The sequence below is a fragment of the Pleurotus ostreatus genome, assembly GCF_014466165.1.
Source record: "Pleurotus ostreatus strain PC9 chromosome Unknown scaffold_10, whole genome shotgun sequence".
In the NCBI taxonomy this organism is placed as follows: domain Eukaryota; kingdom Fungi; phylum Basidiomycota; class Agaricomycetes; order Agaricales; family Pleurotaceae; genus Pleurotus; species Pleurotus ostreatus.
This window is the reverse complement of record NW_023503165.1, coordinates 220098-241222: the sequence shown is the minus strand read 5'-3', so window position 1 is coordinate 241222 and position 21125 is coordinate 220098. Positions and strand designations below refer to the sequence as shown.

Genomic DNA, 21125 nt, shown 5'->3' with positions numbered 1-21125 from the left:
TTCATACTGGTCCCAGCCACTTGAAGTTTCACGTGCTCGGGCAGTGAATGTGGATATGAAGGAACAGTATTTTCGCTTGCTTGGAAAGATGCTGAGAGGGAAAGAGGGGGAAGTGCCAATCACTCCTGATTTGATCTTTGGTGCTGATGAAACAGGAATCCAGGAGGGTCTTAGTACATGTGAATATGTCTACAGTCCAAAGGGAAAGAATGTTCAGCATCAGCAGCGAAGTGGAAAAAGGAACAATACCACCCCAATCGAGACTATCTGCGCCGATGGGACTGTATTACACCCAACAATTATCTTTAAAGGGAATAATTTCCAGACGGCATGGGTGCAAAACAACCCGTTGAAGGCCTAGTGTGTTCTTATAATATGCCGGGGTTTAATGAACTAATGATGTGTCTATAAAGTGTTTCAGTTCAAAAGAATGGGTACATGGAGGGAGATATCACATACCTGTGGCTTGTCAATGTCAATGAGCAGACAGCTGAGAAAGCAGGAGGAAGGCACCAACTTCTTATTGTTGATGGCCATCAATCTCAAATCACTGTCAAATTCTTGGTCTACGCACAACAGCACAATATCCACGTACTTTGCTACCCATTGCACTCGACCCACATATTCCAAGGACTCAATGACATTATCTTTGGCAGCTCAAAGCAACCATGGAGTGAAGAGCATGACCACTATGAGCTCTCGAGAGGGGTACCAGTGTTAAGAGCCACACTCGCAGGGGCTTAGAGATACGCAGACCCGCGGGGGCGCGGTTCCACATAGGCGCGGTTCCACATAGGCGTGGTTCCACGTAGGCGCGGTTCCACGTAGGCGCGTGGAGGAGAAACGAGGGGAGCAAGAACGTACGGGCTTGGCTTCAGCTACTGGCTGTGCCTCCCACACTCTTGCATGCTGTAAGGGTTGAACCCTTTCGTTCCGTGCACTCCGGCTTCCCCTATCCCCTGTTGACCCCTCTCCGACTCTTCGGACGCGCCCGCACATGACTTGGACGTCACTGACCCGTACCGGACACATGTGATAACGGATCAGACAGCATGGATCAATGTTTAGTCTCTTTTTTGTTTTCGGACTCTAATATTTGGACTATACTAGCACCATTACTCGTTCCTGGTTCCTTTTCTTTTCGGACATTTCTGATATTTTCTTAGCTACAAAAACTGTCTATACTTGTAGTTAGAAGAATCAAGCTTGTTTCCCCCCCACATCGAGTCAGAATCTAAGTCGTCCGAGAGCTTTCTCCTCATCCGTTGTCAGAGTTCGCCGTCGTCCGAGTCCGAGTCCGATCCGAAGCTATCTTCTCCTGCCGTCCTTATCATTCTCCTGCCGTCCTTATCATTCTTCTGCCGTCCTCGTCGTACTATCCGAAGCCGGGTTGTTTGTTCCGCGTCCAAGCGCGTCCGAAGCCATCCGAAGTGTCCGAAGCATCCGAAGTTTCTTATACGTTCTTTCTCACTCTCGGACTCATCGTTTGTCACACATAGTTCACTCGGGTGTCGCACGGACTTGTCCTGCCGGAGGCGGACCCTCGCATTTTATTAGACTACATACTAGTCTACGTGTACATTCACTACTACAATGCCCTGTATTTCCAGGAGGAGTCCTACACGGGTACCGAGGATACGGGCGGAGGCGAAGGAATGCGACGGGGGAACCTCAATAGAGAGGCGAGGAATGTGAGTGCAGAAAGAACTAATATTCAAACTAAGGTAACTGTATGTACAGTACAGGAATATATACTGGGCACGGTGTCCGCGCATTCACGAAACAGCAATGAGTCCGGTCATAGTAAGTACAGTGTGCTCGAATATGTACTTAGCCTGTAATCTGACAAGTCCGAGTGGCTGTGTGTATACCCGGCCCGAGCCCATAGCCGGGAACGCGCATGAATGCGCCCCTAGTAACCCCTAAGGGGTTCCTTGGATGCGCCTATAACAACCAGTTACGAAGCACAACTTTCTGGAGGTCCATGCAAAAGCGCACGCAAAGGCATTCACTGTGGAGAATATTATTGTGGCATTCCGAAAGACGGGTGTCGTCCCTTTCAATCCTGATGTTATTGGAGCAGATGTGATGGCACCATCAATTACGATGTCGAGTCAAGGCCACCAGTTACAGATGCCAAGTCCTATCCGTTCAATGTCAGACATGATTTATCGGGACTTAGCCTGGCGAGCAGAACAAGAGGAAGGAGACAGGGACTTACTGTTGCATCCTCAAGCAGCTATTCCCCCTTGTGCGATGACACCAGTTTGCAGTGCACTCAATGATCTGGCCTCCACATCTGCTTCATTCCTCATATTGTCAGCTCAACCACCTTCATCCGCTCAAATTCCAGCCTACAAGCCACTCACCATTTCACCTTTCAAAGAAAGCCGTTACAAAGACCTTCTAAATCAGCCACCAAGAACCCAAGTTGAGCATCAGCTCATGGAAGCATTGAGAGAGTCTGAGTTGTGGGACACTCAGCAAAAGTACAACATGGTGGGAATGCAGGCTGCTACACTTCTTCAAGGAACCTATGTAGCAAGGGTCAGGACGTCACTCCAAGAGAAGGAGAAAAAAGATAAAGAGAAGAAGAATATTTTGTTTGGAGATGGAATGCCAAGGGTCTTGAGTGACCAGGAGTTTGTAGACATTGTGAAACAGAAGGAGGCAGAGGCAGAGAAGAAGGCCTGTCAGAAGGCAGAGAAATCAAGGTGGAAGGGGTGCTACACAATTGTGATTCAGCAGTGGAAGAAGGATGATGAAGCACAAAGAGCACGGAACAAGGAGACTACTGACCAGTACCATGCACAGCTTGCAGCATGGAAAGCAGAATCAGAGACCACAAGAAAAGAGAAAAGGAAGCCAGGTTGGACCAAGCCAAAGAGAGGAAATATAGAGAAGGGTGAACCATGGCCAAAGCATGCAGATTTTGAGGGAGAGGAAGAGGTCAACACGATGGATGATGATAGCGATGTTGATGAGGTGGCCCAAGACGATGAGGCGGAGCTTGATTAGGAAGATCATCGCCACAATGATTAGTCAGTATCTCAATTACGAAGTTGCAATGTGTGATGTGACCATCCCATTGACATGGGAAAGTGTGATAACAATATTTTACAACAGATAACAAGATCGTGGCACAAAGGTCCCCAAATGAAGCTGATCTCTAGTGGGATATATGACATATAGTTCATATCAACTCATCCTGCTACTCTGATCAACTCCAACCCTTCATAGTGCTCATTCTGGTGCCAGTCTATTATGTACCCATCCCACTGACTGGTTGAACACTGTAAGTACACCCATTCTTGATAGCCCCAAAACTGAATGAGTCAAATTTGCAGATGTATCTGATTTTGCACTATATAGTTATATGGGTATTAACAGGCCATTATCCATACTAAATCTAATCAAATGTCTGCATTAATGCCTTTGGAACTTATTAAGGACTGTGTCAAGGGGCCTCCTGGCTCCTCCATTAGGGGCACGGGAAGCGGGGAATGTGCAGATGAGATTAAGCTTTGATGATGTACCCTCCTAGCCCTGTGGTGTCCCGGTTCAGAGAGAGCAAGGGTGAGAGGTGGACTTCATGGAGGAGCCCACAATGAAGACAAGTGTAGACCAGGTGACAGAAAGGAACTAAGATTCAGAGTGAGGAACTCATGTGTACTTGTACCTGTGCTACTATAATACTAGGTAACATGTATATGTAGTGAGGCTAGTAAGTAGCTACACACGTACATGAAACATGTAACAAACTAATCATAGTACTGCACATCATGCCTAAGCCTCAAGGACGAGCCCAAGGGTTTCTGAGTGTCCGAGTGTCCGAGTGTCTGAAAAGGGGTGTAAGGGGGTGAGGATCAGTATATAGCATTTCTATACATCCTCTAAGCACTCATAATCAATGATTGATCATCAGTGCCTTGTATCTTTGTGGGCAGGAGAATTGTACATGAACCGTATCTGTAAGATCGACCTGACGTGGGTACGTTGTTAGGAACTGAGCACTATAGTCCTGAACAAGTACAATCCTGAACAAGTATTCAGGGGAGCTTCTCAGGAGCTCCAGCGCTTATTACATCAGCCGAGGCGCGAAGTCCATCTTTGTTCTCAAAGCCCAAGTCAAATCCAAGTTTACAATGTCATCTTCCTCACGAAACGCCTCTCGTACGACCGAAGATACATACGAAGGGCAGAACGACCAGAGGCTCGACGACTTGCACTCCAAAATCCGCACGTTGCGAGGCGTGAGTTGCCCTCCACGTTGCCGCACGTTTCGTGCGCGGACTGTGCTGAACTGACAATGCCCCCGCCCACTAGATTACGACCGACATACACGACGATGTGGAGCGGCAGAATCTGATGCTGGACGACACAGTACGCTCGCCTGCTACCCCAGACTTGACATACGTGAACCACTCACCACTGGCGTGCTAGGGAAACTCGTTCTCCTCATTTGCCGGCTCACTTGCGCAGTCGTCTCGGCGGGCCACGCAGGCATTCGGACTGGGCGAAGGCGGCCTTAGGTGAGCTTAAATTCCACGGATTGCTCCAGAATGACCGAGGGCTAACGCTGGGGATGATAGGACGTGGCGCGTCGTCATGCTAGTTGTTGGGGCATTCTTTGCGTTCTGGATAGGTTCGAAGGTCTATTCGTGGTGGGTCGGTAGTCCATAGAATGGGTGACCTTGTGATGAAGAGCGCTAGCGGACGTTTCGGATTACTTACATCTAATTTATGGCTTTGGTTAATCGCTTTCTGTTACTGGATACGATTCGTATTTACTATTTACTGTCTTGCATGAAAGTCATACATGATTGTGATTGTATACACCAGAGCACGATGGGAAAAAATTGATACAGTAATGGCTTCGTATTGTATAATCGTAAGTTGAGACACGGAAAGCAACGAACCGCGAAAGATGATGAATGAGGCCATGAAAATTACACTAGCAAGCGAAGAGAATGTACTGCACTGGCTTAAACCTTCTCGTTCATCTCTTGCTCAGCAACGTCGTTCCCTTTGCCGCTGAAGGCGCTGTCCTTCTCTACCATCGACGAGGCAGAGCCAGGATGAGTACGTAGACCACGGGTGCTGAAGATTGCGGCCACAGTGATGCCGATCGTCACCAATAACGAGGCGAATGCGATCCACGGAAATACGGCGGTAAGACGCACTGAAAAAACACGCAAATCATCAGAAATGGGAATACACACGGGAGCATGACCTGAACAGTACGCACGATAGTCGATCTCCCTGTAGATACTCGTTGCTCCCAGTTGAGCCTCCACCGTCTGAATAACCGAATGGGGAAGCTCCACGTTGCCAACAAAGGCCCGTACGACCGCCGCGCGGGTGGCGAAGTAGTGCGTGAATGGAACTTGGACGGAGAAGAGGAAGAGTGCGCAGAATGCTAGTGAGATCCACTGCAGTCTCAAGGTACGCGTTGACAAAGGCGTGGAGGTAGAGCCGAATTTTATGGGGAACAAGAGGAAAAAGACGAAGGCGGACGTCAAAAGCGCGGTCAAGAGACACGCGACGGTTGCGATGATCCCCGTCGTTCGTACGTCTGCGCGAGCATTAGAAAGGAGATTCGGACAGGAATGCAACGACCAACGCGTACCAGAGATATCGATGGTGACCACGGCAGGCGGGGGAACCTTGCTCTTCAGCGAGCTCTGACTCTGGTCGCTCTTGATGAGTGAGTTCAGACCTGCGCCGCTCGCCATGACCGCGAACGCCCATGTCAGCGACAAGGAGATGAGGCGGGGAACTCTCAACGGGACAGACGACGAGCTCATTGTGCACAGCGAACGAGCGGGGGAGGAGAGTACGAGGAAGATTTGTGGGGCAGACCTTTTATACTGTCTCTGCTCGATCGTCGATTCGTCACTGTCAGCCTGTTTTGGTGCAGATCCTGCAAATAAGCGATTACACCCCAAAAAGGAAAACCAAGAACGATGTGCAGCACATGCTACTAGTGCATGTGCTTGGAAGGGGTGCGGAAAGCTTTGAAGGAGATATATAGCATGGACATTAGGCGATTGCAAAGGGATCGAGGAGGTCGAGGAGTAGAATGTGATTCTCCAGGTGGCTTCCTTTGCGGAAAAATCGTCCAGGGAGGGTACGATCATGAGAGGGCAACCACAATCACGAGACCCGAAAGGCACAACCGTGCATGTGAGTTTCCGGGGCAGTAAGATCACTACGACGACAAGGAAAACCTCGAGACAGGTATAGAGTACAATGAGGAAATCAGACACAGTGCCGGAGCTCTCTTTATTCGGATCCACAGGCCGTCTATGACATGAGCAAGACCACATAAGCGCAGGGGTTTGGTGGAGAGTCCGAGAGGGTTGCCTGAGAAAGTCTTGCACCTCCACATACATACCCCACATGCACCAAGGTGAGGGCCGCCGCTGAGCAGAGAATGCCATTTTCGACCGGGGCTGAATCTGAATCAACAAGATCGCATGCACAGTAACTGCCCAATCCTGAGACACGGGCAACCGTATGTGCCCGCATTCCTGTAGATTCCTGTAATATGCCCGTTAACCAGGAACCGTCCATGCGGTGAGCAATGCTTGAAAACATACGAGATGGACTAAACCACAATACTCCAAATATGCGGATCCTTTTCGGTTGACGGCGGCGTTGGAAAGTCATATAGGCTACAAGCAGCGGAAAGCGGTTATATGGCAATCGCCGTCCTGAGCCCACTACGGTCGTGAAACTGTATGTGCGGCAGAGATTGACCACCGACAACGGAGTGCTTCTTCGATATCGGAGTGTCCTAGGCCGCAAGGCAAATTTGGGGGAAAAAAGCTTGATGAGCATTCTGGCACCATCTTCGCGAGCAGCGAGGAGTTCGACGTTGAGTAATGGCCCGACAATGGAACATCAAAGCATCGTTGCGAGCAACTGGCAGCAGGACCCGGGAAATTCCCACTAAATGTCGGTTCACAATCTGCTAGTGTTTCGTCCATATATGGAAGGAGGGTTGGTTCAAAAATAATAGGCGTCTCCTAGTCTTACATAATACTCCCACGCCTATGTTGGTTATGATCGTCTCCCACCTTATCTCCTCATTCCCAGACGTCGATTCTCTGTCTCCTACCAAAGTGTCCCCCCGCAGGTTGTTCATCACGCACACATTTTGAAGCCGAGGGTGATCATCGTTGGAAGCTGGCACCTGGAGCCGCGATATTGAGCCCATCTGGTAGGTCAGAGGTCAGCTTACACGCTTACTTAGTGCTGTTTTCTTACGTTCTACTGCAGCAGGCTCGCCTCCTTGTCGATTGGCCCTCTGCACCCGCACCACAGGCTCACTGGAAGAAGTAGATCCCAACAAGAAGAACTCTCTTAAATATATTCCGCCCAATATCCAAGTCCATCGCTTTATTCCATTGGCCCGCTACAGCCTCGTTCTCCCTTGTGCGCACACACCTTGGGTAGATCGCGATGCGAAGAACACGCCGGAAAGCTCAATGGCTTACGTCCAATATGTATATGATCTTGATCTCGCAGTTACTCCATTGTCGCGCTTTAGCTATAAAATACACCGAGTACCATTTGAATGCTTATCTGTTTCTCATATTGATGTCGTCTGTATCTGACCCCATCAGCGTTGACAACGATGTTCCTAGTGATCAAGCCAACTCACCCGCGACATCTTTGGATCTATGGATTGGTAAAGGTGATGCCCAAGTTTTGTGTTAACGACACGGTGGACTGATCAAACAAACACTAGGTCGTAAATATGTTGATGTACCAAAACTTGTCTCGAGCGAGTTATCTCGCCGTGTATCTCTCTCGGCAGCTTCTCGGAACCTCCTACCACCCGACCACATCTCAATTGCTCAACTCTTGCATTACCAACCACCGCATTTATCCCAAGCGAATCAATTTATCATCCCCTCGTCCTGTTTTTCTGCGGAACCTCATAACACAGGTGCTGGCTGGCTATGCGACAATCCTATTCCTTCACGGGACTTCCTTAACAAGCTTCGCAATGAATCCGGTCAGGCAATGCTAGACGGAAAGAAGTCTATCCGATATTGGGCAGCGACCCATGTATACCTGCCATTTGAGGCTCTCGGTTTCTGGGCTCTCCTTACCGACCTACACGACGCACGCCAAATCTGGATTTCGGCAAAGCGTTGGCTAGACACACACTCTATAGCCTCAGATACAAGCCAGCAGCGCCGATTTAAACTTGTATTGGAGCGTACAACCTGGCGCGGCCTTATCCCGCGATTGGGCCGAAGTGCTTCAAAAAATGAAATGGCGGGATTCTTATCCCAGGGAATGCTATCAACGAGTCACATCGATACTATGCTACTACGAATGCGTTGTCGGCTACGCTCAGATCCACCAACCCGTGCATCTGGGCATAAGGTGGTTCCATCGAGCACATTCGACGCGGCCTTACGTGCACTCGGTGAAATGGCCTCTCCGTACTTTGAAGACACACCGCCAAGCGAACTTCATGTGATTGGTGTTGCGCTAGCAAGGCTCACGGAATCTGACACGGCTCAGATCTTCTCAGTTGGTTACTCGCACCCATACCATTGGGGGGCGTTTGTTATCACCGTCTCAGGTGCTCGAATACAGCTGCGATGGGGCGACTCACTCAGGCGCGCCATTCCATCGACTCTTCTCAAGGGCTTCAGGAAATGGGCTAGGCACCATGTCCCGCGACGATTTTTGACAACCGACAAGGGCTTACAATGCTCGATACAGCCTCTCGGGGATGCATATTCGTGTGGAATTATTGCGGTCAATGCTCTGCACCACGAGTTGTTTGGAGACGCCCTTTGGATGAACAAGAGGCGTGATTCACTGCGCTTAGAGGAGTTCCTAGCATCAATGGAGTACTGTAACGAACAATCGGTAAGACTTCGCTATAATTAAAGCATAGAACCGTCTAATTCTAGTCAATCAAGGACCCCGATCCGCCTTTGCTACCTTTCCAGCTCCTCATCCAGCCCTCCTCGAGAAATCGGAGCCTTAACACAATCGCTCATTTACCCCTGCCGTCCCAAGTCCTAGCTGCACCCCCGCCGGCTGCACCCCCAGTTGTAACACCAACCACACCTCTGGTGGTACAGACAATCACAACGACAGTTGCGTCACCGGTGAAGCTATGCAAAAAACACGATCGTGCAACAAGCCCTGTTCAGCAGAGAAAGCGCCACTGCGCAGAAGTCACCGTTCCAAAGAAATCCAACGCAAAGAAGTCTGCAAATGCGCAAGTGGCGAACGGCACATTCCAGATTGTCCAACTAAAGTGGGACCGATATGAATGCAAACTTCGCTTGTTGGACGCGAGGTGTCGGCTTTATCCTACCTGCCCTACCAAGCTACGCCATGTCGGCTGTTCGTATTGCGGGAAGGACAAAATCATGACGGAACCATACAGTATTTCAGCGTTCGAAAAGCATGTCGACTTGTGCAAGCGCAAGGCAAATGGGAAGCATGTTCGAACCCTTTCCTTTGCATCAATCTCAAAGCCAGTTGCGACATCAAAATCGCTGCAATCCCCTTGTTCCGGTCTTACACCCGAGCACCATCCCCTTGTTGCACAATATACACAACTTACGGAGGCTTCATCTGCTGGCAGAGTCAGTTATCTTGACATCGCAGCCAAGATGTTCAACAAACAATATGCCGATCTTGACCCAGCACAAAAAGATGCGGTAAATCTTGCGCAACGTACGACACATCGTTGGAATATTGATCACGAAGGTTGTCGAATCTATTCGGTCAATTGCCAGCGGCTGCTAGATGTTCCCCTTGATCCAGACGGCAAACTCCCTACCTGTTCTGAATGTAAATCCCTGCTTGGACTCCACGAGCTCAAGGTTGCGCTCCGTAAGAAACGCGCTTTGGATAAAAAACGTCAATACATTCCACATCGCTTTCAAAATAAGGTCCTTGGAGGGTTGTATGCAAAAGACTGTGGCGGGGTTGTTGCTCAGCTTGTTGATGAGGTACGTATGTTGAATGCGTAGCGCGCACAGAGCACTGAATAAAAGTTTCTAGTCATCCAGTCATGCAAACCTCCTTCAATCCTTTTCACGGAAACTTGTAGAGGGAACTTTCGATGCCAACCCCGTCTTTCTTGATCTTATTGAGGTCATGATCTCGCGGGCGCAGCGGCAGGAGGATGAACATGGTGCACAAAATACACGATACCCACCAGCATTGGATGAGTTCTGCCATGAATTACAGTGTATTTCCCCGCAGGCCTATCGCACATTCAAGCTGCACTTCGCTGGACGCACCGAACGCAGCTTCAAGCACATACGCTCCAAGCACCCTCGCTTGATGCCAGGCATATCATCCCACATGTTCGATCGCGCACAGAAGTACTTGTCCGATTATCAGTACCCGGCAGATGCACCATTAACATGCTCAGTCGATGACACCAAGCTTCTCCCCTCTTTGCAGCCATACCATGATTCAAAGGCATCAAAGTGGTTTCTCATCGGCAATGTTGGGGATCCAATGGAGATCGCCGATGTCAACCTACTGCATGAACAGATCAAGGAAGCAAAGGATCAAAAGGCAACAAAGGCACGGCTTTGGACGGTCGGTATTCCCCTCCCAAATGTCCCCCCCCTTGTTGTCGCTATTGCTCCCATAACAGAAAAGAACTCGGCCATTAAATTGGCTGATATGGAGGAGCGAGTTCTTCGGATCCTCATTGTCGACCCCGCAAAGCCACTCAATATCATCTCTCTTGGCTCAGATGGGACATCTGTTGAACGCCAGGCTCGTCGCGAGCTCGTCCGGCGCGGATTTGCGACTGAAATCATATTTCGTCTTCCTCGTTCAAACCCAAACATACCGGCTGTTACTATAACACTGCTCCGGATTGGTACTCGGCTCCTGGCCATTATTCAAGACTCGAAGCACCTTCGGAAAACCTTTCGGAACAACTTATTCTCTGGTGCTCGCTTGCTTGTCCTTGGCCGTGCCCCCATCTTTTATGAACAGATACGTACAATGGTGTATGACCGAGAGGCTTCACCTCTCTTTCTACGTGATGTTGAGAGGTTGGACCGACAAGATGATCGAGCTGCTGCACGGCTGTTCTCAGCATCAAACCTGAAGCATGCTATCAATTGCAGTCATCACGGCCTAGCAATTTACCTTTTCGTATTCGGGGAACTCTGCGACGCTTACCAGAGCCGAACCATCACTCATAAGGAACGCGTCAAAATGGTCCTTCGTGCAAGCTTCTTCAAAACGATGTGGAAGAACTTTTTGAACGAGAGTGAATATCCACTGTCTCGCCATTACCTTTCCGCAGAGGCAGATGATATTATTGACATCGTCGTCAATGGTCTTCTGAGTCTCATTATTTTGCACCGCGATCATCTCCCTTTCAATCCTCCAATTCCGCTTCAGCCTTGGTCGCATGGTACAGAAATCAACGAACACGTCTTTGGTCTTCTTCGTCAAAACATTGCCGACTTTACAATTCTGGATGCGCTACGTATGATACCGAAGATCGAGGTTCAGTTGATGGCAGCCTGTAAACGTTCTCCAACGGCTGAAAATCTTCGCCAATCAGCTGCTAGCTACTCACATACCTATTTCGACTCAGACTCGTCGATATCAGACATGGCAAGGCTAGCGGACTTTCCTACTGACGATGAGATGGGCTCTATGGCAACAGCAGCTTATGAAGAGGCCAGGGATCTATGGGAGATACTAGGATACTTTCCGTCAGTTGAGAACAGCCCTAACAATGTGGGGCGTGTTCACCCTCCAGCAGTGGACATGGATACCAATTGCGATGATGATGACGATGAAACAGATCTCGATGCACATTCAGATCGGCGGCTTCTCAGTGATGCACTCAAGGCTGCATCAGAGTCTTATGCCATACAGTTGCCATCATCCCGCTCAAACAATTTGCTGGATGAATGTGGATTTGTTGCAGCCGCATTGGATCTGAACGAGCTTGAGAAGCTGTAAGCACCAGTTCGAGGCATGTGGCTCCTCACTAATTTATCTATTCAGCGACTCCATACCGGAGGAAGATCCCGAAACACTGTCCATGTTACGCTCCAGGCTTGGCCAGCTGTTGTCAAGCTTATCGGCACATAGCAGTACGGGCCAAAGTCTTGTGGACGACCTGTTGAATACAGCATCAGCACAATATTCACCGGCATCCTTGACACCGTTGAATTCAAATATTCCTCTAACATCAAATCTTCCATCTATCAATTTCGAGACTCTTGTGGCTACTCGGGAGACTACTCAGAGCAAAGAGACATTACACGCATGCCAGAAGCTCACGCAGACGTCTATGAGACCTGAAAGTGATGACACTCTACCACTAGGACCCGCACCCAAGCTGCCATCAGCTCGCCAACTTCTTGCTCAGAAGATTCACGATGTGCTGAAGGCGGAGCAAACTGAGCAAGGCGCAAGCACAGGATTAAATAGGCAAATGCGGTGGGAGAACTCTGCGGGAACATTAGCCACTGGCAATGCAGCAAATGCGCAAGTTGTGGCCCAGAGAGATGCGAACAACGTAAGTAATCAAATCAATGCTAATTTCATCATTCATCATTCATTTTCAGTTGGTTAAAGCTCGTCAAGTAGCATTTGCTCCACTTCAACGGTTATCTTCATATACTGCTGCAGCAGGCCTAAGCATGGTGGCGCCACTCAAGGATGGGGCATACGCAGTTATTGTCTCTGAAGGGCAGCTTATGATTGGGAAAGGTGAGTTTCAACGACTCATTCCCGACTTTAATACTAATATATAACTGTAAGTGCTTACAATATATCAACGAGGTGGCGGTAAAGTTGCGCGACATGGATGGGTACCTGAGGCTACTAGTGTTGGGGCTATATCATATGTCGGCATGCAAACTTGGGCCGAAATCCCTCGTCGACTCGGCTCTCAGCTTTTCCGCAGCAACTCCCAGAAGGCAACATCCCACCTTGAGCTACCGCGGTTCACGCATCTTCCGGCGGCCTGCTTCCTCTACTATATCCCATCGGCCAACGTCAAGCTTGGCGAGAATGCCTTGAAGCTCGAACTTGCAACACAATTCTTTGAAACTGTTTACCAGCCCCTGGCGGGCTTGAAACCCCTTATTCTGAAGGGTATCAAGGCCCTTGCATCCCGCAAGGAAACAACGAACACTGAGGACTAGATACTTAGTGAACAAGTTGTTTAGCACTTAGATATTACCCCTGCATATTTTCGCATTTTTCTCGTATTTATTTGATTTTTTAGAGGTTGATTCTGTTTATCTCCTACTTTTTCCGCCTCGCGGCGAAGGTTGCTTCGTTTCCCCTAGTTTTCCGGCTGATTTTGGACATTTTTACCTTCTACTTCACGCTCAGAAAAGTGGTTTTTTCGAACCAACATTTAGCGGGAATTTCCCGGGTCCTCTGGCAGCAAGTCTGATGTTTGGGCGCTTCATGTTCCTCGTATCATCACCTGACCTCTCGATCGGTTCAGGGGGTACGACTTCCGATAATCGATTCGTGTTGCCTAATCTCTATGCACACATAAGACCTCGTCAAGAGCGCAAGGACATTGGTCGGGCTTCTCTTGAAGCGTGGGGTGCAAGCCTACATATGTAGCTCGCTAGAAATATGCACGGTCTAAAGCTGCAGACGCAGTAACCCTAGGCTACGTGTGAGGATTTGGACTGTATGAGCCACGTTAGAGCAAAGAAGTAGGTTGACGGCGGTCGTGTTGGTATTGAGAGATGCTACAGTGAGTACGTATGTCCGAATGAAATTGAAGTCCATGGAATTAAGCAAAATATATCGAAGTAAATCAGCGGGGATTGCCTTCCCGGACTTATAAGAGGGTAAGAGTCTAAAGCAATGTTGTCAGCAGCGATATGATGGTCCCTTACTCCCACTTACGACGTCGATTGAGTCTGTGTACATGGAATCGAAGGTAGTGACGTTTGACGTGATGGCAATTTGGTCGTGTGCAGGGCTATACACGAATTTAAGCTGAGGAACCGCTGCAAAATGGATAAACGATGTCAAAGAGTGTGAGTAGGGAGACCGCTTATTACTCACATCCACCATCATTGGCATAATAGGCTGAAACGCGGGTCTGTGAGTGAGCAGGATATCTATGAGGGTATTACACATACGAATGAGTTGCGTCTGGTTGACGATCCACATGTTCGAACGTGGCACAACTACGTCTACAGAAGATATGTCAGTATACTCAACATAGAATTGCACAGGTTAGGACCGTACCGCGAGGAGAGGCCACGAGCTTCAGAACACTGCAAGCCGTTAGCTAATAATCCCCAAGAAGATTGAATCGGCAACTCAACGTACTCTGAACTTCCCGACCCTATGGCCGTATCGGACTGATTCGGTGAAAGGCCCAAGTACGGTTCCCTCACAGATGCTGGCTTCTGCAACGTCTATGAGACATATTGAACGCCGAATCTGACGCTTCGCTCACCTTCATGAGAAGGGTCACTGGCCCGGCGTCGTCTCCTTGCCACCGAACCTGAAGCGCCCCGGACTCGGAAGGAGTAAGCCCAAACGGCTTCACGCGATTGTGAAACGGCCGGGCGACGTAGCCTAATGCCGCACCGTCCTCGCAGCGAGTGACCTTTAGTTTCTTAAACTGCGGCTGCCCTTGGGATCTGGAAAGTTGTATCAGCGACGAGCGTATAATCGGCAGGTACGAACAAGCGCGTACCCAGCGACTGGACTTGGGGAAGGAGCTGCATGCCGGCCTTTGATCGACAACACTCAGTAAAGGACATGTTTTGCCAAGTGCAAGTGAGTTTACCGTGTACGCGAACACGAGTAGGCCGTTTATGTCTTTTTGCGAGTATTTCTGCAAAGCGCTTCGGCGGGAGCGGCGGTAGCCCAAGCGCCATTCGCTCCCCGTTCGTCCTGGGTTCTGGCCCCAGACTCAAAGTCCCCCGATATCCCTCATCAAGAGAGAAAGCCGGTACTGAAAAGAGCGTGATGGAGATGAAGAAGATATGATAGATCATTACAGGCATCCAGGCATAAGAAAGTGAAGGTGGGGCGGACGCCGAGTCGTATTGGTAGGAAAGAGGTCGTAAATGGGGAATGGGGAACCACGTCCATGATGGGCTCAGATAATAAGGAAGGGGGATTCTGCGAGTAACCACTGGTGGGCTGTGCGGGGCCTATCATCATGTTCAAGTTCAAGGTTATTGTTTTCTCTTCATGTGAGCCAGCAGGCACGCTAGAACAACAATCACGACCGGCTTCGTGATGCCCATCATCAACTGTACTTGTACCGAAAAGGTCACAAAGAGAACCCGGCCAGGGTAAAGAAGCCGAGAAGCGGTCTGTTTGCAGAATATGCAGAGACGTTTGAGTCGCTTCCAGTTATAAAAAAGTTGCCATGATTCCTGCGGGCTTGCTGTTGGATCGTTGAGAATACTTTGGTCTTGTCGTCGCGAGAGTAGATGTGAGAAATGCAAGATCGCGACTCTTATCGGATCTAATCTAATCTAGAGCAATCCCCAACCATCTGCAAGAAGTCTGGCCAGGCAGACTTCTTGCAGATGGTTGCTTGTCGGGTCGTAGCCCGTGCCCAACTCTCCGAGAGCACAAACGCTGGCCACTTTTGCGGCGTGCACCATGAGAGTCGCGGGCTGCACGAACTTGAAACAAGCAGTGACAAACAATTTTCTTGCAAGTCTTTCCCTCATTCTGTTTATCACTTGACATCCTTTTGACGCGACAAACGAACACGACCCGCGGAATAGCAAGAGTCACGAATTTTACCTCTATTTCTCCCAGATTGGCCGGGGGATTGGGAGAACTGTTCTGGTCGTCGTGTCAGGCGGTCGTCTTGGTGCTGCGCTGACATCCGAAGGCAGTGCGGCACACCGAACCGGATATCAACGGCTGGCAATGGTGTTCGTCGACAATTGATCGTTGTGGGGGTCGTTGGAACGATTCCTCAGGCCTTCATCTTTGGTTCGTCACCATTTCTGATTGCAATGATGTTAGTTCGTGGTGCTGATTTGATGATGCTTTCAGATAGCCAGGCTAAGAGCATATTCGAACCACGCCCGCATTCCTCCATTGACGAGCGACACACGTACGCAAGCCTAGGACTCAGTGTAAAGACGAATTCACTGGCAGTAGACTCCTCGGGCGGCGATTGCGCTTTTTCCTGCTGGCGTAATTGGCGAGAGTAGAAATAACGGTGGGGGAAGGTCTTCGTCGTCACCATCTCACCCTTCTACCCCGGCCGAAGGGAAGCACAGGAAGCCAAAGTTGAGAATTGTCGCATACACCCTCGAGCCGCCATGTTCATTTATTTGCGTCCTCTGTCCACCCGGCCAATTTCTGGATAGTAATTTGGCCACCTCGAACAAATAAAGCCAACAGCCCTGACATCTACCCATATACTGAGACCCACAGTCACGTTTGGTCTCTCTACTCTCTACCTTCATCCCCCACTTAGATAGGCCGGACAAACGGATTTAAGCATACACCCATGGCTTCGCGAAGCAAACTGAATCAGATCTGCCAATTCTGCAGATGCACACCGCGTACGGAGCTCAAGAAATGCCACAAATGTGGCAGCGTTAGGTGGGTGTTCATTTCCCGTTTGCTTTATTGGCCACCACGAACTGAACAGCTGCTGCGTTCCAGTTATTGCTCGCACGCCTGTCAGCGAGAGGACTTAACGGTAATAGTCACCTTCACCTAAGAGTAGGTTTCAGAGGATAACCTTAATTGACGCGTTACCTAGAATCACCAGCGAGCGTGTCGCGTTGCGCGCGAGGGTGTCATCATCCCGCCTCTCGACTTCTTGAAGACCCGGAAAGAGAAAGAACGCCTCACGGAGATCCTCACTCACTGCGTTCCGCGGTTGCGTACCCTAAGCGAGCTTAGGTGGGCGTACAAGGCCGGAGGTGATTCTAGGTCTGTAGATGAACCTTAGGATTGTCAAGCTACACGATGGTCGTGAGCATCCGCGTACCTTGGGCTAGGTGAGTGTAGCTGGCTGGAGTAGCTCGCTTAGCATAAGACACGTGCCTAGGTTCGTCTAGCTGGCACGACGAAATGGGGGGCGACGCGGACAGCCTCAGCCGGATGAATAGATGATGACATACATTGATATGTCTTCGCACCAAGCCCGCGCGAGGAAGCACGCAAAGTGATGTGTTCAACATCGATGATTTTCATGATATATAGCCTGTATTAATGGTAATTGTATAGAATCAGTGTATGTCCAAAGCGCCAGCAACTTGAAGGCAAGCAATCTATGTAATAAGTGAAAGAGCTCTGGGTTCGTCTTGAGTGTGAAGTAGGAAGCAACCATTGCTGACTGTTAGTGACAGTAAGCAACGGAAACCGCTCACGGAACTATGTTAGAGCTACACCGAGGGCCGGCGTACACAAGGCGTACGTTGACATATCTAGATTAGCCACGGCTACCCTAAGCATTTATTGTAGGGCAAGTGGATTAATGTTTGTGTAGCCGACCTACACGAACCTACGCGTGGCTAGACGACGCTCCATGTGATCGACTTAGGCGCAGTTCGCGTACCTTGGTGTATCTCATTTGCACACTCCTAGACTCAGCCAAACACTGTTCGTCATGGTCAAATAGCTGAACCTCTATGTGTACGTCACTAACATCAGCTACACGAACGTACCCGAACTTGGGCTAGGGAACGTCGGAACGCAGTGACTGCGCTGTACAACGACCTCGCGCGCTGGATGGAGGCGAAGTCCAGTGCCCTGCTTGAGCGTTGTATCAACGACCTCAAGCTCAGGTACACCCCTAGCGCATGCGAGACGCACGTGCTGCGCGTCGTCGTATCGCGCGATGAGATGTGGCCCTCCTCCACGTCGACACCAGGGGAGTTGTTCACCGTTACGAAGTTCCAGGTGATGGATGTGCAGTACGCGCGGGAGTCGATGGTACTATGGAAGGATTGCATGAGGGAGCTGGAGATCCAGCGGAGGGAGGCAAAGGCGAATGGCTTGGGGATGATCGCTGTCGTTGGTATCGAGTGCCCCGCGCTAGCCACGGTGAGGCTCCTCCAGTTTACGGGGGTGGGTCGATATCTTCTGGTGACTCCAGCAGAGAGTGGCCAACGTAGCCATCGAAGGGCTCGGCGATGAACTTCGGAATCCACTACAGATGAAAGCAAATATATACTCTCCAGCCCACAGGCCCTCTGATCTTCGATTATATTCAAATGTGTACCATTCACTACGGCCTTGTACTACCACGACACACTATTCCATGCCGTTGTACCAAATCCAGTGCGAATTTAATAAACTAACCATCAGTGCCGGGACTCCGGGTGGGCCCGTTTTCTTATATGAAATACATTACATTTCCTAAACTTCCTAACGTGCTCCCAATGCCCTCGAGAAGGAGCTTTACTTTGTTACATAATTTATTTTTACCCAAATATTCTAAGTCCGAGTTGAAACGGATACTTACTATTTACCGCCAACTTCGACCTTACACTCATTCGTGACTTCTCTTCTCTTCCTGTCGACAATGACAGTCCTTTTATCTTTCGTTCCGGCTCGACAGCCCTTTAATCTCTTTGCCGCAGCGCTGCACAGGGTCAGCGTGCGCCCGATAAGAGAACGAGGCGAAAGCGAGGCCGAGATCATATATAAAGGCACTGGATTCAATGAATGAGATGCAAGTGTAGTCGCGCTGCGCAGGGATATCGCTTCCTTCCCCCCTTCCCTCTTATACACACCGTATACCATCTACATCATCGCTCAGGACCTTCTAGTTCTAGTATGCGCGTCTGCCGCTGCACCAGCGCTATTGGCGGCTTTTTGTTGCTATTACGGGCCGAGGAGGCTTACGGCTGGTTCCGTCTGCCATGCACACACCCGTTGGTCGAAGGTCCGTTCGTCCTCACTATTATCTAGCATGACTGCCGGATGGGATTTCGTCGCTGAGCCTTGGTGTTAAAAACAGACCGTATCGACCCGATAGGCTTCCCCGGTCAAGTACCGTCCCAACATCTTCACGTGAGATACGTAATCCTTTGTTATCCAACGTTGTTTTCTAATCGCTTCATCCCGATTCGCAACTCCTGTGTGTTGATAGACTGTTCACGGAGGATATAGTGAGATCTTCACTCGTGGCTGAAAGAAAGCATCCGTGTCATAGCTTATTACTGCTCTCCATAGATTTCAACTCTACAAGCACGTATGACAGCCTACGCGCCTCGCGCTGCACCTCGTGCCAAGTCGCTCAGGTATCCCAACTATCTCTCTTCGCGTCAATTCCGGGTCTTACTTACACTTGGACTCGTCGCCTTAGGATCTTTCGAACTATTGTGCGTACTTTCAGCACCAAAAATCTTACCTCCCCCCTTCCACACCAAATACAGGGTTCCCAACGTTGTACTTCCGCGACCCGAAGACCCACCAATACGAAATGGTCCCCAATGGCGGCCTCCTCGTCTACTACCAGAACCGGGGCAAAGGCGACGTTGCGAACGGCGGGTCGGGCCTGAAGGCGTTCCCGCCAGGGTTCAAGATGATCAGCGGTGACCCTACGCGTCGGGCGAAGAAGTGAGTCATAATATAAATACACATTTACGCAGACATGCGCACACTCGTAGCTAGCAGTGCTAACTGTATAAATTTATTGATATTGATGTGATGCAGGTACACAGAGGGTATGGGGACGCAGGAAGAACTAGCTGAGCGTGCTATCACATATACGTGCTTGAGGTACACGACAACGAACGAGGACGTGTATTGTGAGCCCTAATATTGGCCTGAATGAGGTGTTGGGTGCTTATTATTTGAGACAGCTTACGGCTTCCCATCGACGGACTGCGAAGCAGGGTTCCAAGGCCGCGTTCACATGCCCTCATGTTGGGATGGACAGGTTAGTCTCCCGCAAATTCCACTCCCGGGACGTACTGACACGGCGCCTTCGCCACCCATTCTTGTCTCTTCGCTTTGTCACCTTCGCCTTGTCCCCTTCAGAACCTTGACTCCCCGGATCACAAGTCGCACGTCGCATTCCTCTCAGGCTTAGACAACGGCGAGTGCCCACAGTCGCACCCCGTGTACCTCATGAAGCTGTTCTACGAAGTCACCTGGGACGTGCACCATTTTTCCGCGCGGTGGACAGAGTCTGATGGATGGCCGTTTGTATATTCAACTGGGTGCGTCTCTCCGCTACATAATACACCACATACCATATAACATATACTCTCGCGGTGCTCATTCCTGTGAACTCAACAGCGACCCCACCGGCTATTCGTGGCACGGCGACTTCCAGAACGGATGGGACGTCACGTAGGTCCACCTCTCTCCGTGCTCTGTCGCGCCGCTCAGGCTCAATTCTTGCATCGAAATCGAAGTGTGTTGCAGGACGCCATCGACCATTGCAACAACGCGAACGACGACACGGCGAACGGCGTCGTTTCGGCGTGTCCCCTCTTCACGATCATCGACGCCGCGACAGCCGATCAGTGCGACCTTGCAGCATCGGTGAGGGAGAGTGTTGTCAGTAACTCCACGAAACTACCAGGGTAATTGATCCTCCATCCTCCGTCCTATGTTCCAAACCACTATAACATAGTGTGGAATCCGCCATGTACAACGGTCTAAAGGTGTTGATATCTCCTCTAGATGTAATCCTCTCCAAGCCGGACCTACGGATGCGACAGGGTACACGGATGACAACTGTCCTAATGGGGCCGGCGACGCTGAAACCAAGCCAGTCGCCCGAGGTCATGGCGGCAAATGCAGATTGACGAAGAAGCGGTTCCAATGGTAGACCGTCTTTCCATCATAGAATTTTGGTAGAAGCTTTGTGGCAGCGTAAGCTTGCTATTATCATCTATTATCTTTGTACGTGAAGCGATAACTAGATTATACAAATCCATATTACATGGCCGATTAATATTACACTGTGCACTATGTGTTGCGCAAGAAACCGCCGGTGCGGCTGTTCAAGTTGTCTACGCGGTTGACATCCTTGAGGCACGACTGAGTAACCCAATCTCTGATTACATTAGATGCTTTCTTGCTGAGAAGTTGATAAAGCCGCTCTTCACCTTACGAGCGCGCAATTAACGTACCTGGAGACTCTGCATCAGATG

The 21125-nt window shown here is 49.9% G+C and overlaps 7 protein-coding genes across 7 annotated transcripts; 5 read left to right on the top strand and 2 right to left on the bottom strand.

The window, feature by feature from the left end:
- Window positions 1-1788: 1788 nt before the first annotated feature.
- Window positions 1789-3018, top strand: PC9H_001830 (uncharacterized protein; the record flags this gene model as incomplete). Its single annotated transcript, XM_036771476.1, has 2 exons — window positions 1789-1803; window positions 1966-3018. The coding sequence occupies 2 exons, from the start codon at window positions 1789-1791 to the stop codon at window positions 3016-3018; spliced, it is 1068 nt and encodes a 355-aa protein (XP_036626097.1).
- A 1127-nt stretch (window positions 3019-4145) lies between these two features.
- PC9H_001829 (uncharacterized protein) lies at window positions 4146-4683 on the top strand (the record flags this gene model as incomplete). Its single annotated transcript, XM_036771475.1, has 4 exons — window positions 4146-4253; window positions 4327-4383; window positions 4444-4532; window positions 4593-4683. 4 exons carry the CDS (start codon window positions 4146-4148, stop codon window positions 4681-4683), a joined length of 345 nt encoding a protein of 114 aa, XP_036626096.1.
- A 302-nt stretch (window positions 4684-4985) lies between these two features.
- Window positions 4986-5807, bottom strand: PC9H_001828 (uncharacterized protein; the record flags this gene model as incomplete). Its single annotated transcript, XM_036771474.1, has 3 exons — window positions 4986-5182; window positions 5249-5575; window positions 5630-5807. The coding sequence occupies 3 exons, from the start codon at window positions 5805-5807 to the stop codon at window positions 4986-4988; spliced, it is 702 nt and encodes a 233-aa protein (XP_036626095.1).
- Window positions 5808-7642: 1835 nt separating this feature from the next.
- Window positions 7643-13187, top strand: PC9H_001827 (uncharacterized protein; the record flags this gene model as incomplete). The annotated part of the gene is made up of 7 exons (XM_036771473.1): window positions 7643-7718; window positions 7958-8898; window positions 8952-9998; window positions 10051-11990; window positions 12040-12556; window positions 12606-12750; window positions 12802-13187. The coding sequence occupies 7 exons, from the start codon at window positions 7643-7645 to the stop codon at window positions 13185-13187; spliced, it is 5052 nt and encodes a 1683-aa protein (XP_036626094.1).
- Window positions 13188-13846: 659 nt separating this feature from the next.
- On the bottom strand, window positions 13847-15032 carry PC9H_001826 (uncharacterized protein; the record flags this gene model as incomplete). Its single annotated transcript, XM_036771472.1, has 9 exons — window positions 13847-13864; window positions 13915-14018; window positions 14077-14100; window positions 14154-14207; window positions 14263-14291; window positions 14347-14426; window positions 14477-14663; window positions 14720-14756; window positions 14813-15032. 9 exons carry the CDS (start codon window positions 15030-15032, stop codon window positions 13847-13849), a joined length of 753 nt encoding a protein of 250 aa, XP_036626093.1.
- Window positions 15033-16510: 1478 nt separating this feature from the next.
- Window positions 16511-18150, top strand: PC9H_001825 (uncharacterized protein; the record flags this gene model as incomplete). Its single annotated transcript, XM_036771471.1, has 4 exons — window positions 16511-16605; window positions 16669-16705; window positions 16769-16892; window positions 17711-18150. 4 exons carry the CDS (start codon window positions 16511-16513, stop codon window positions 18148-18150), a joined length of 696 nt encoding a protein of 231 aa, XP_036626092.1.
- A 728-nt stretch (window positions 18151-18878) lies between these two features.
- Window positions 18879-20800, top strand: PC9H_001824 (uncharacterized protein; the record flags this gene model as incomplete). Its single annotated transcript, XM_036771470.1, has 10 exons — window positions 18879-18901; window positions 19109-19127; window positions 19192-19293; window positions 19355-19578; window positions 19675-19769; window positions 19824-19900; window positions 20002-20183; window positions 20263-20316; window positions 20382-20552; window positions 20653-20800. 10 exons carry the CDS (start codon window positions 18879-18881, stop codon window positions 20798-20800), a joined length of 1095 nt encoding a protein of 364 aa, XP_036626091.1.
- Window positions 20801-21125: the final 325 nt, after the last annotated feature.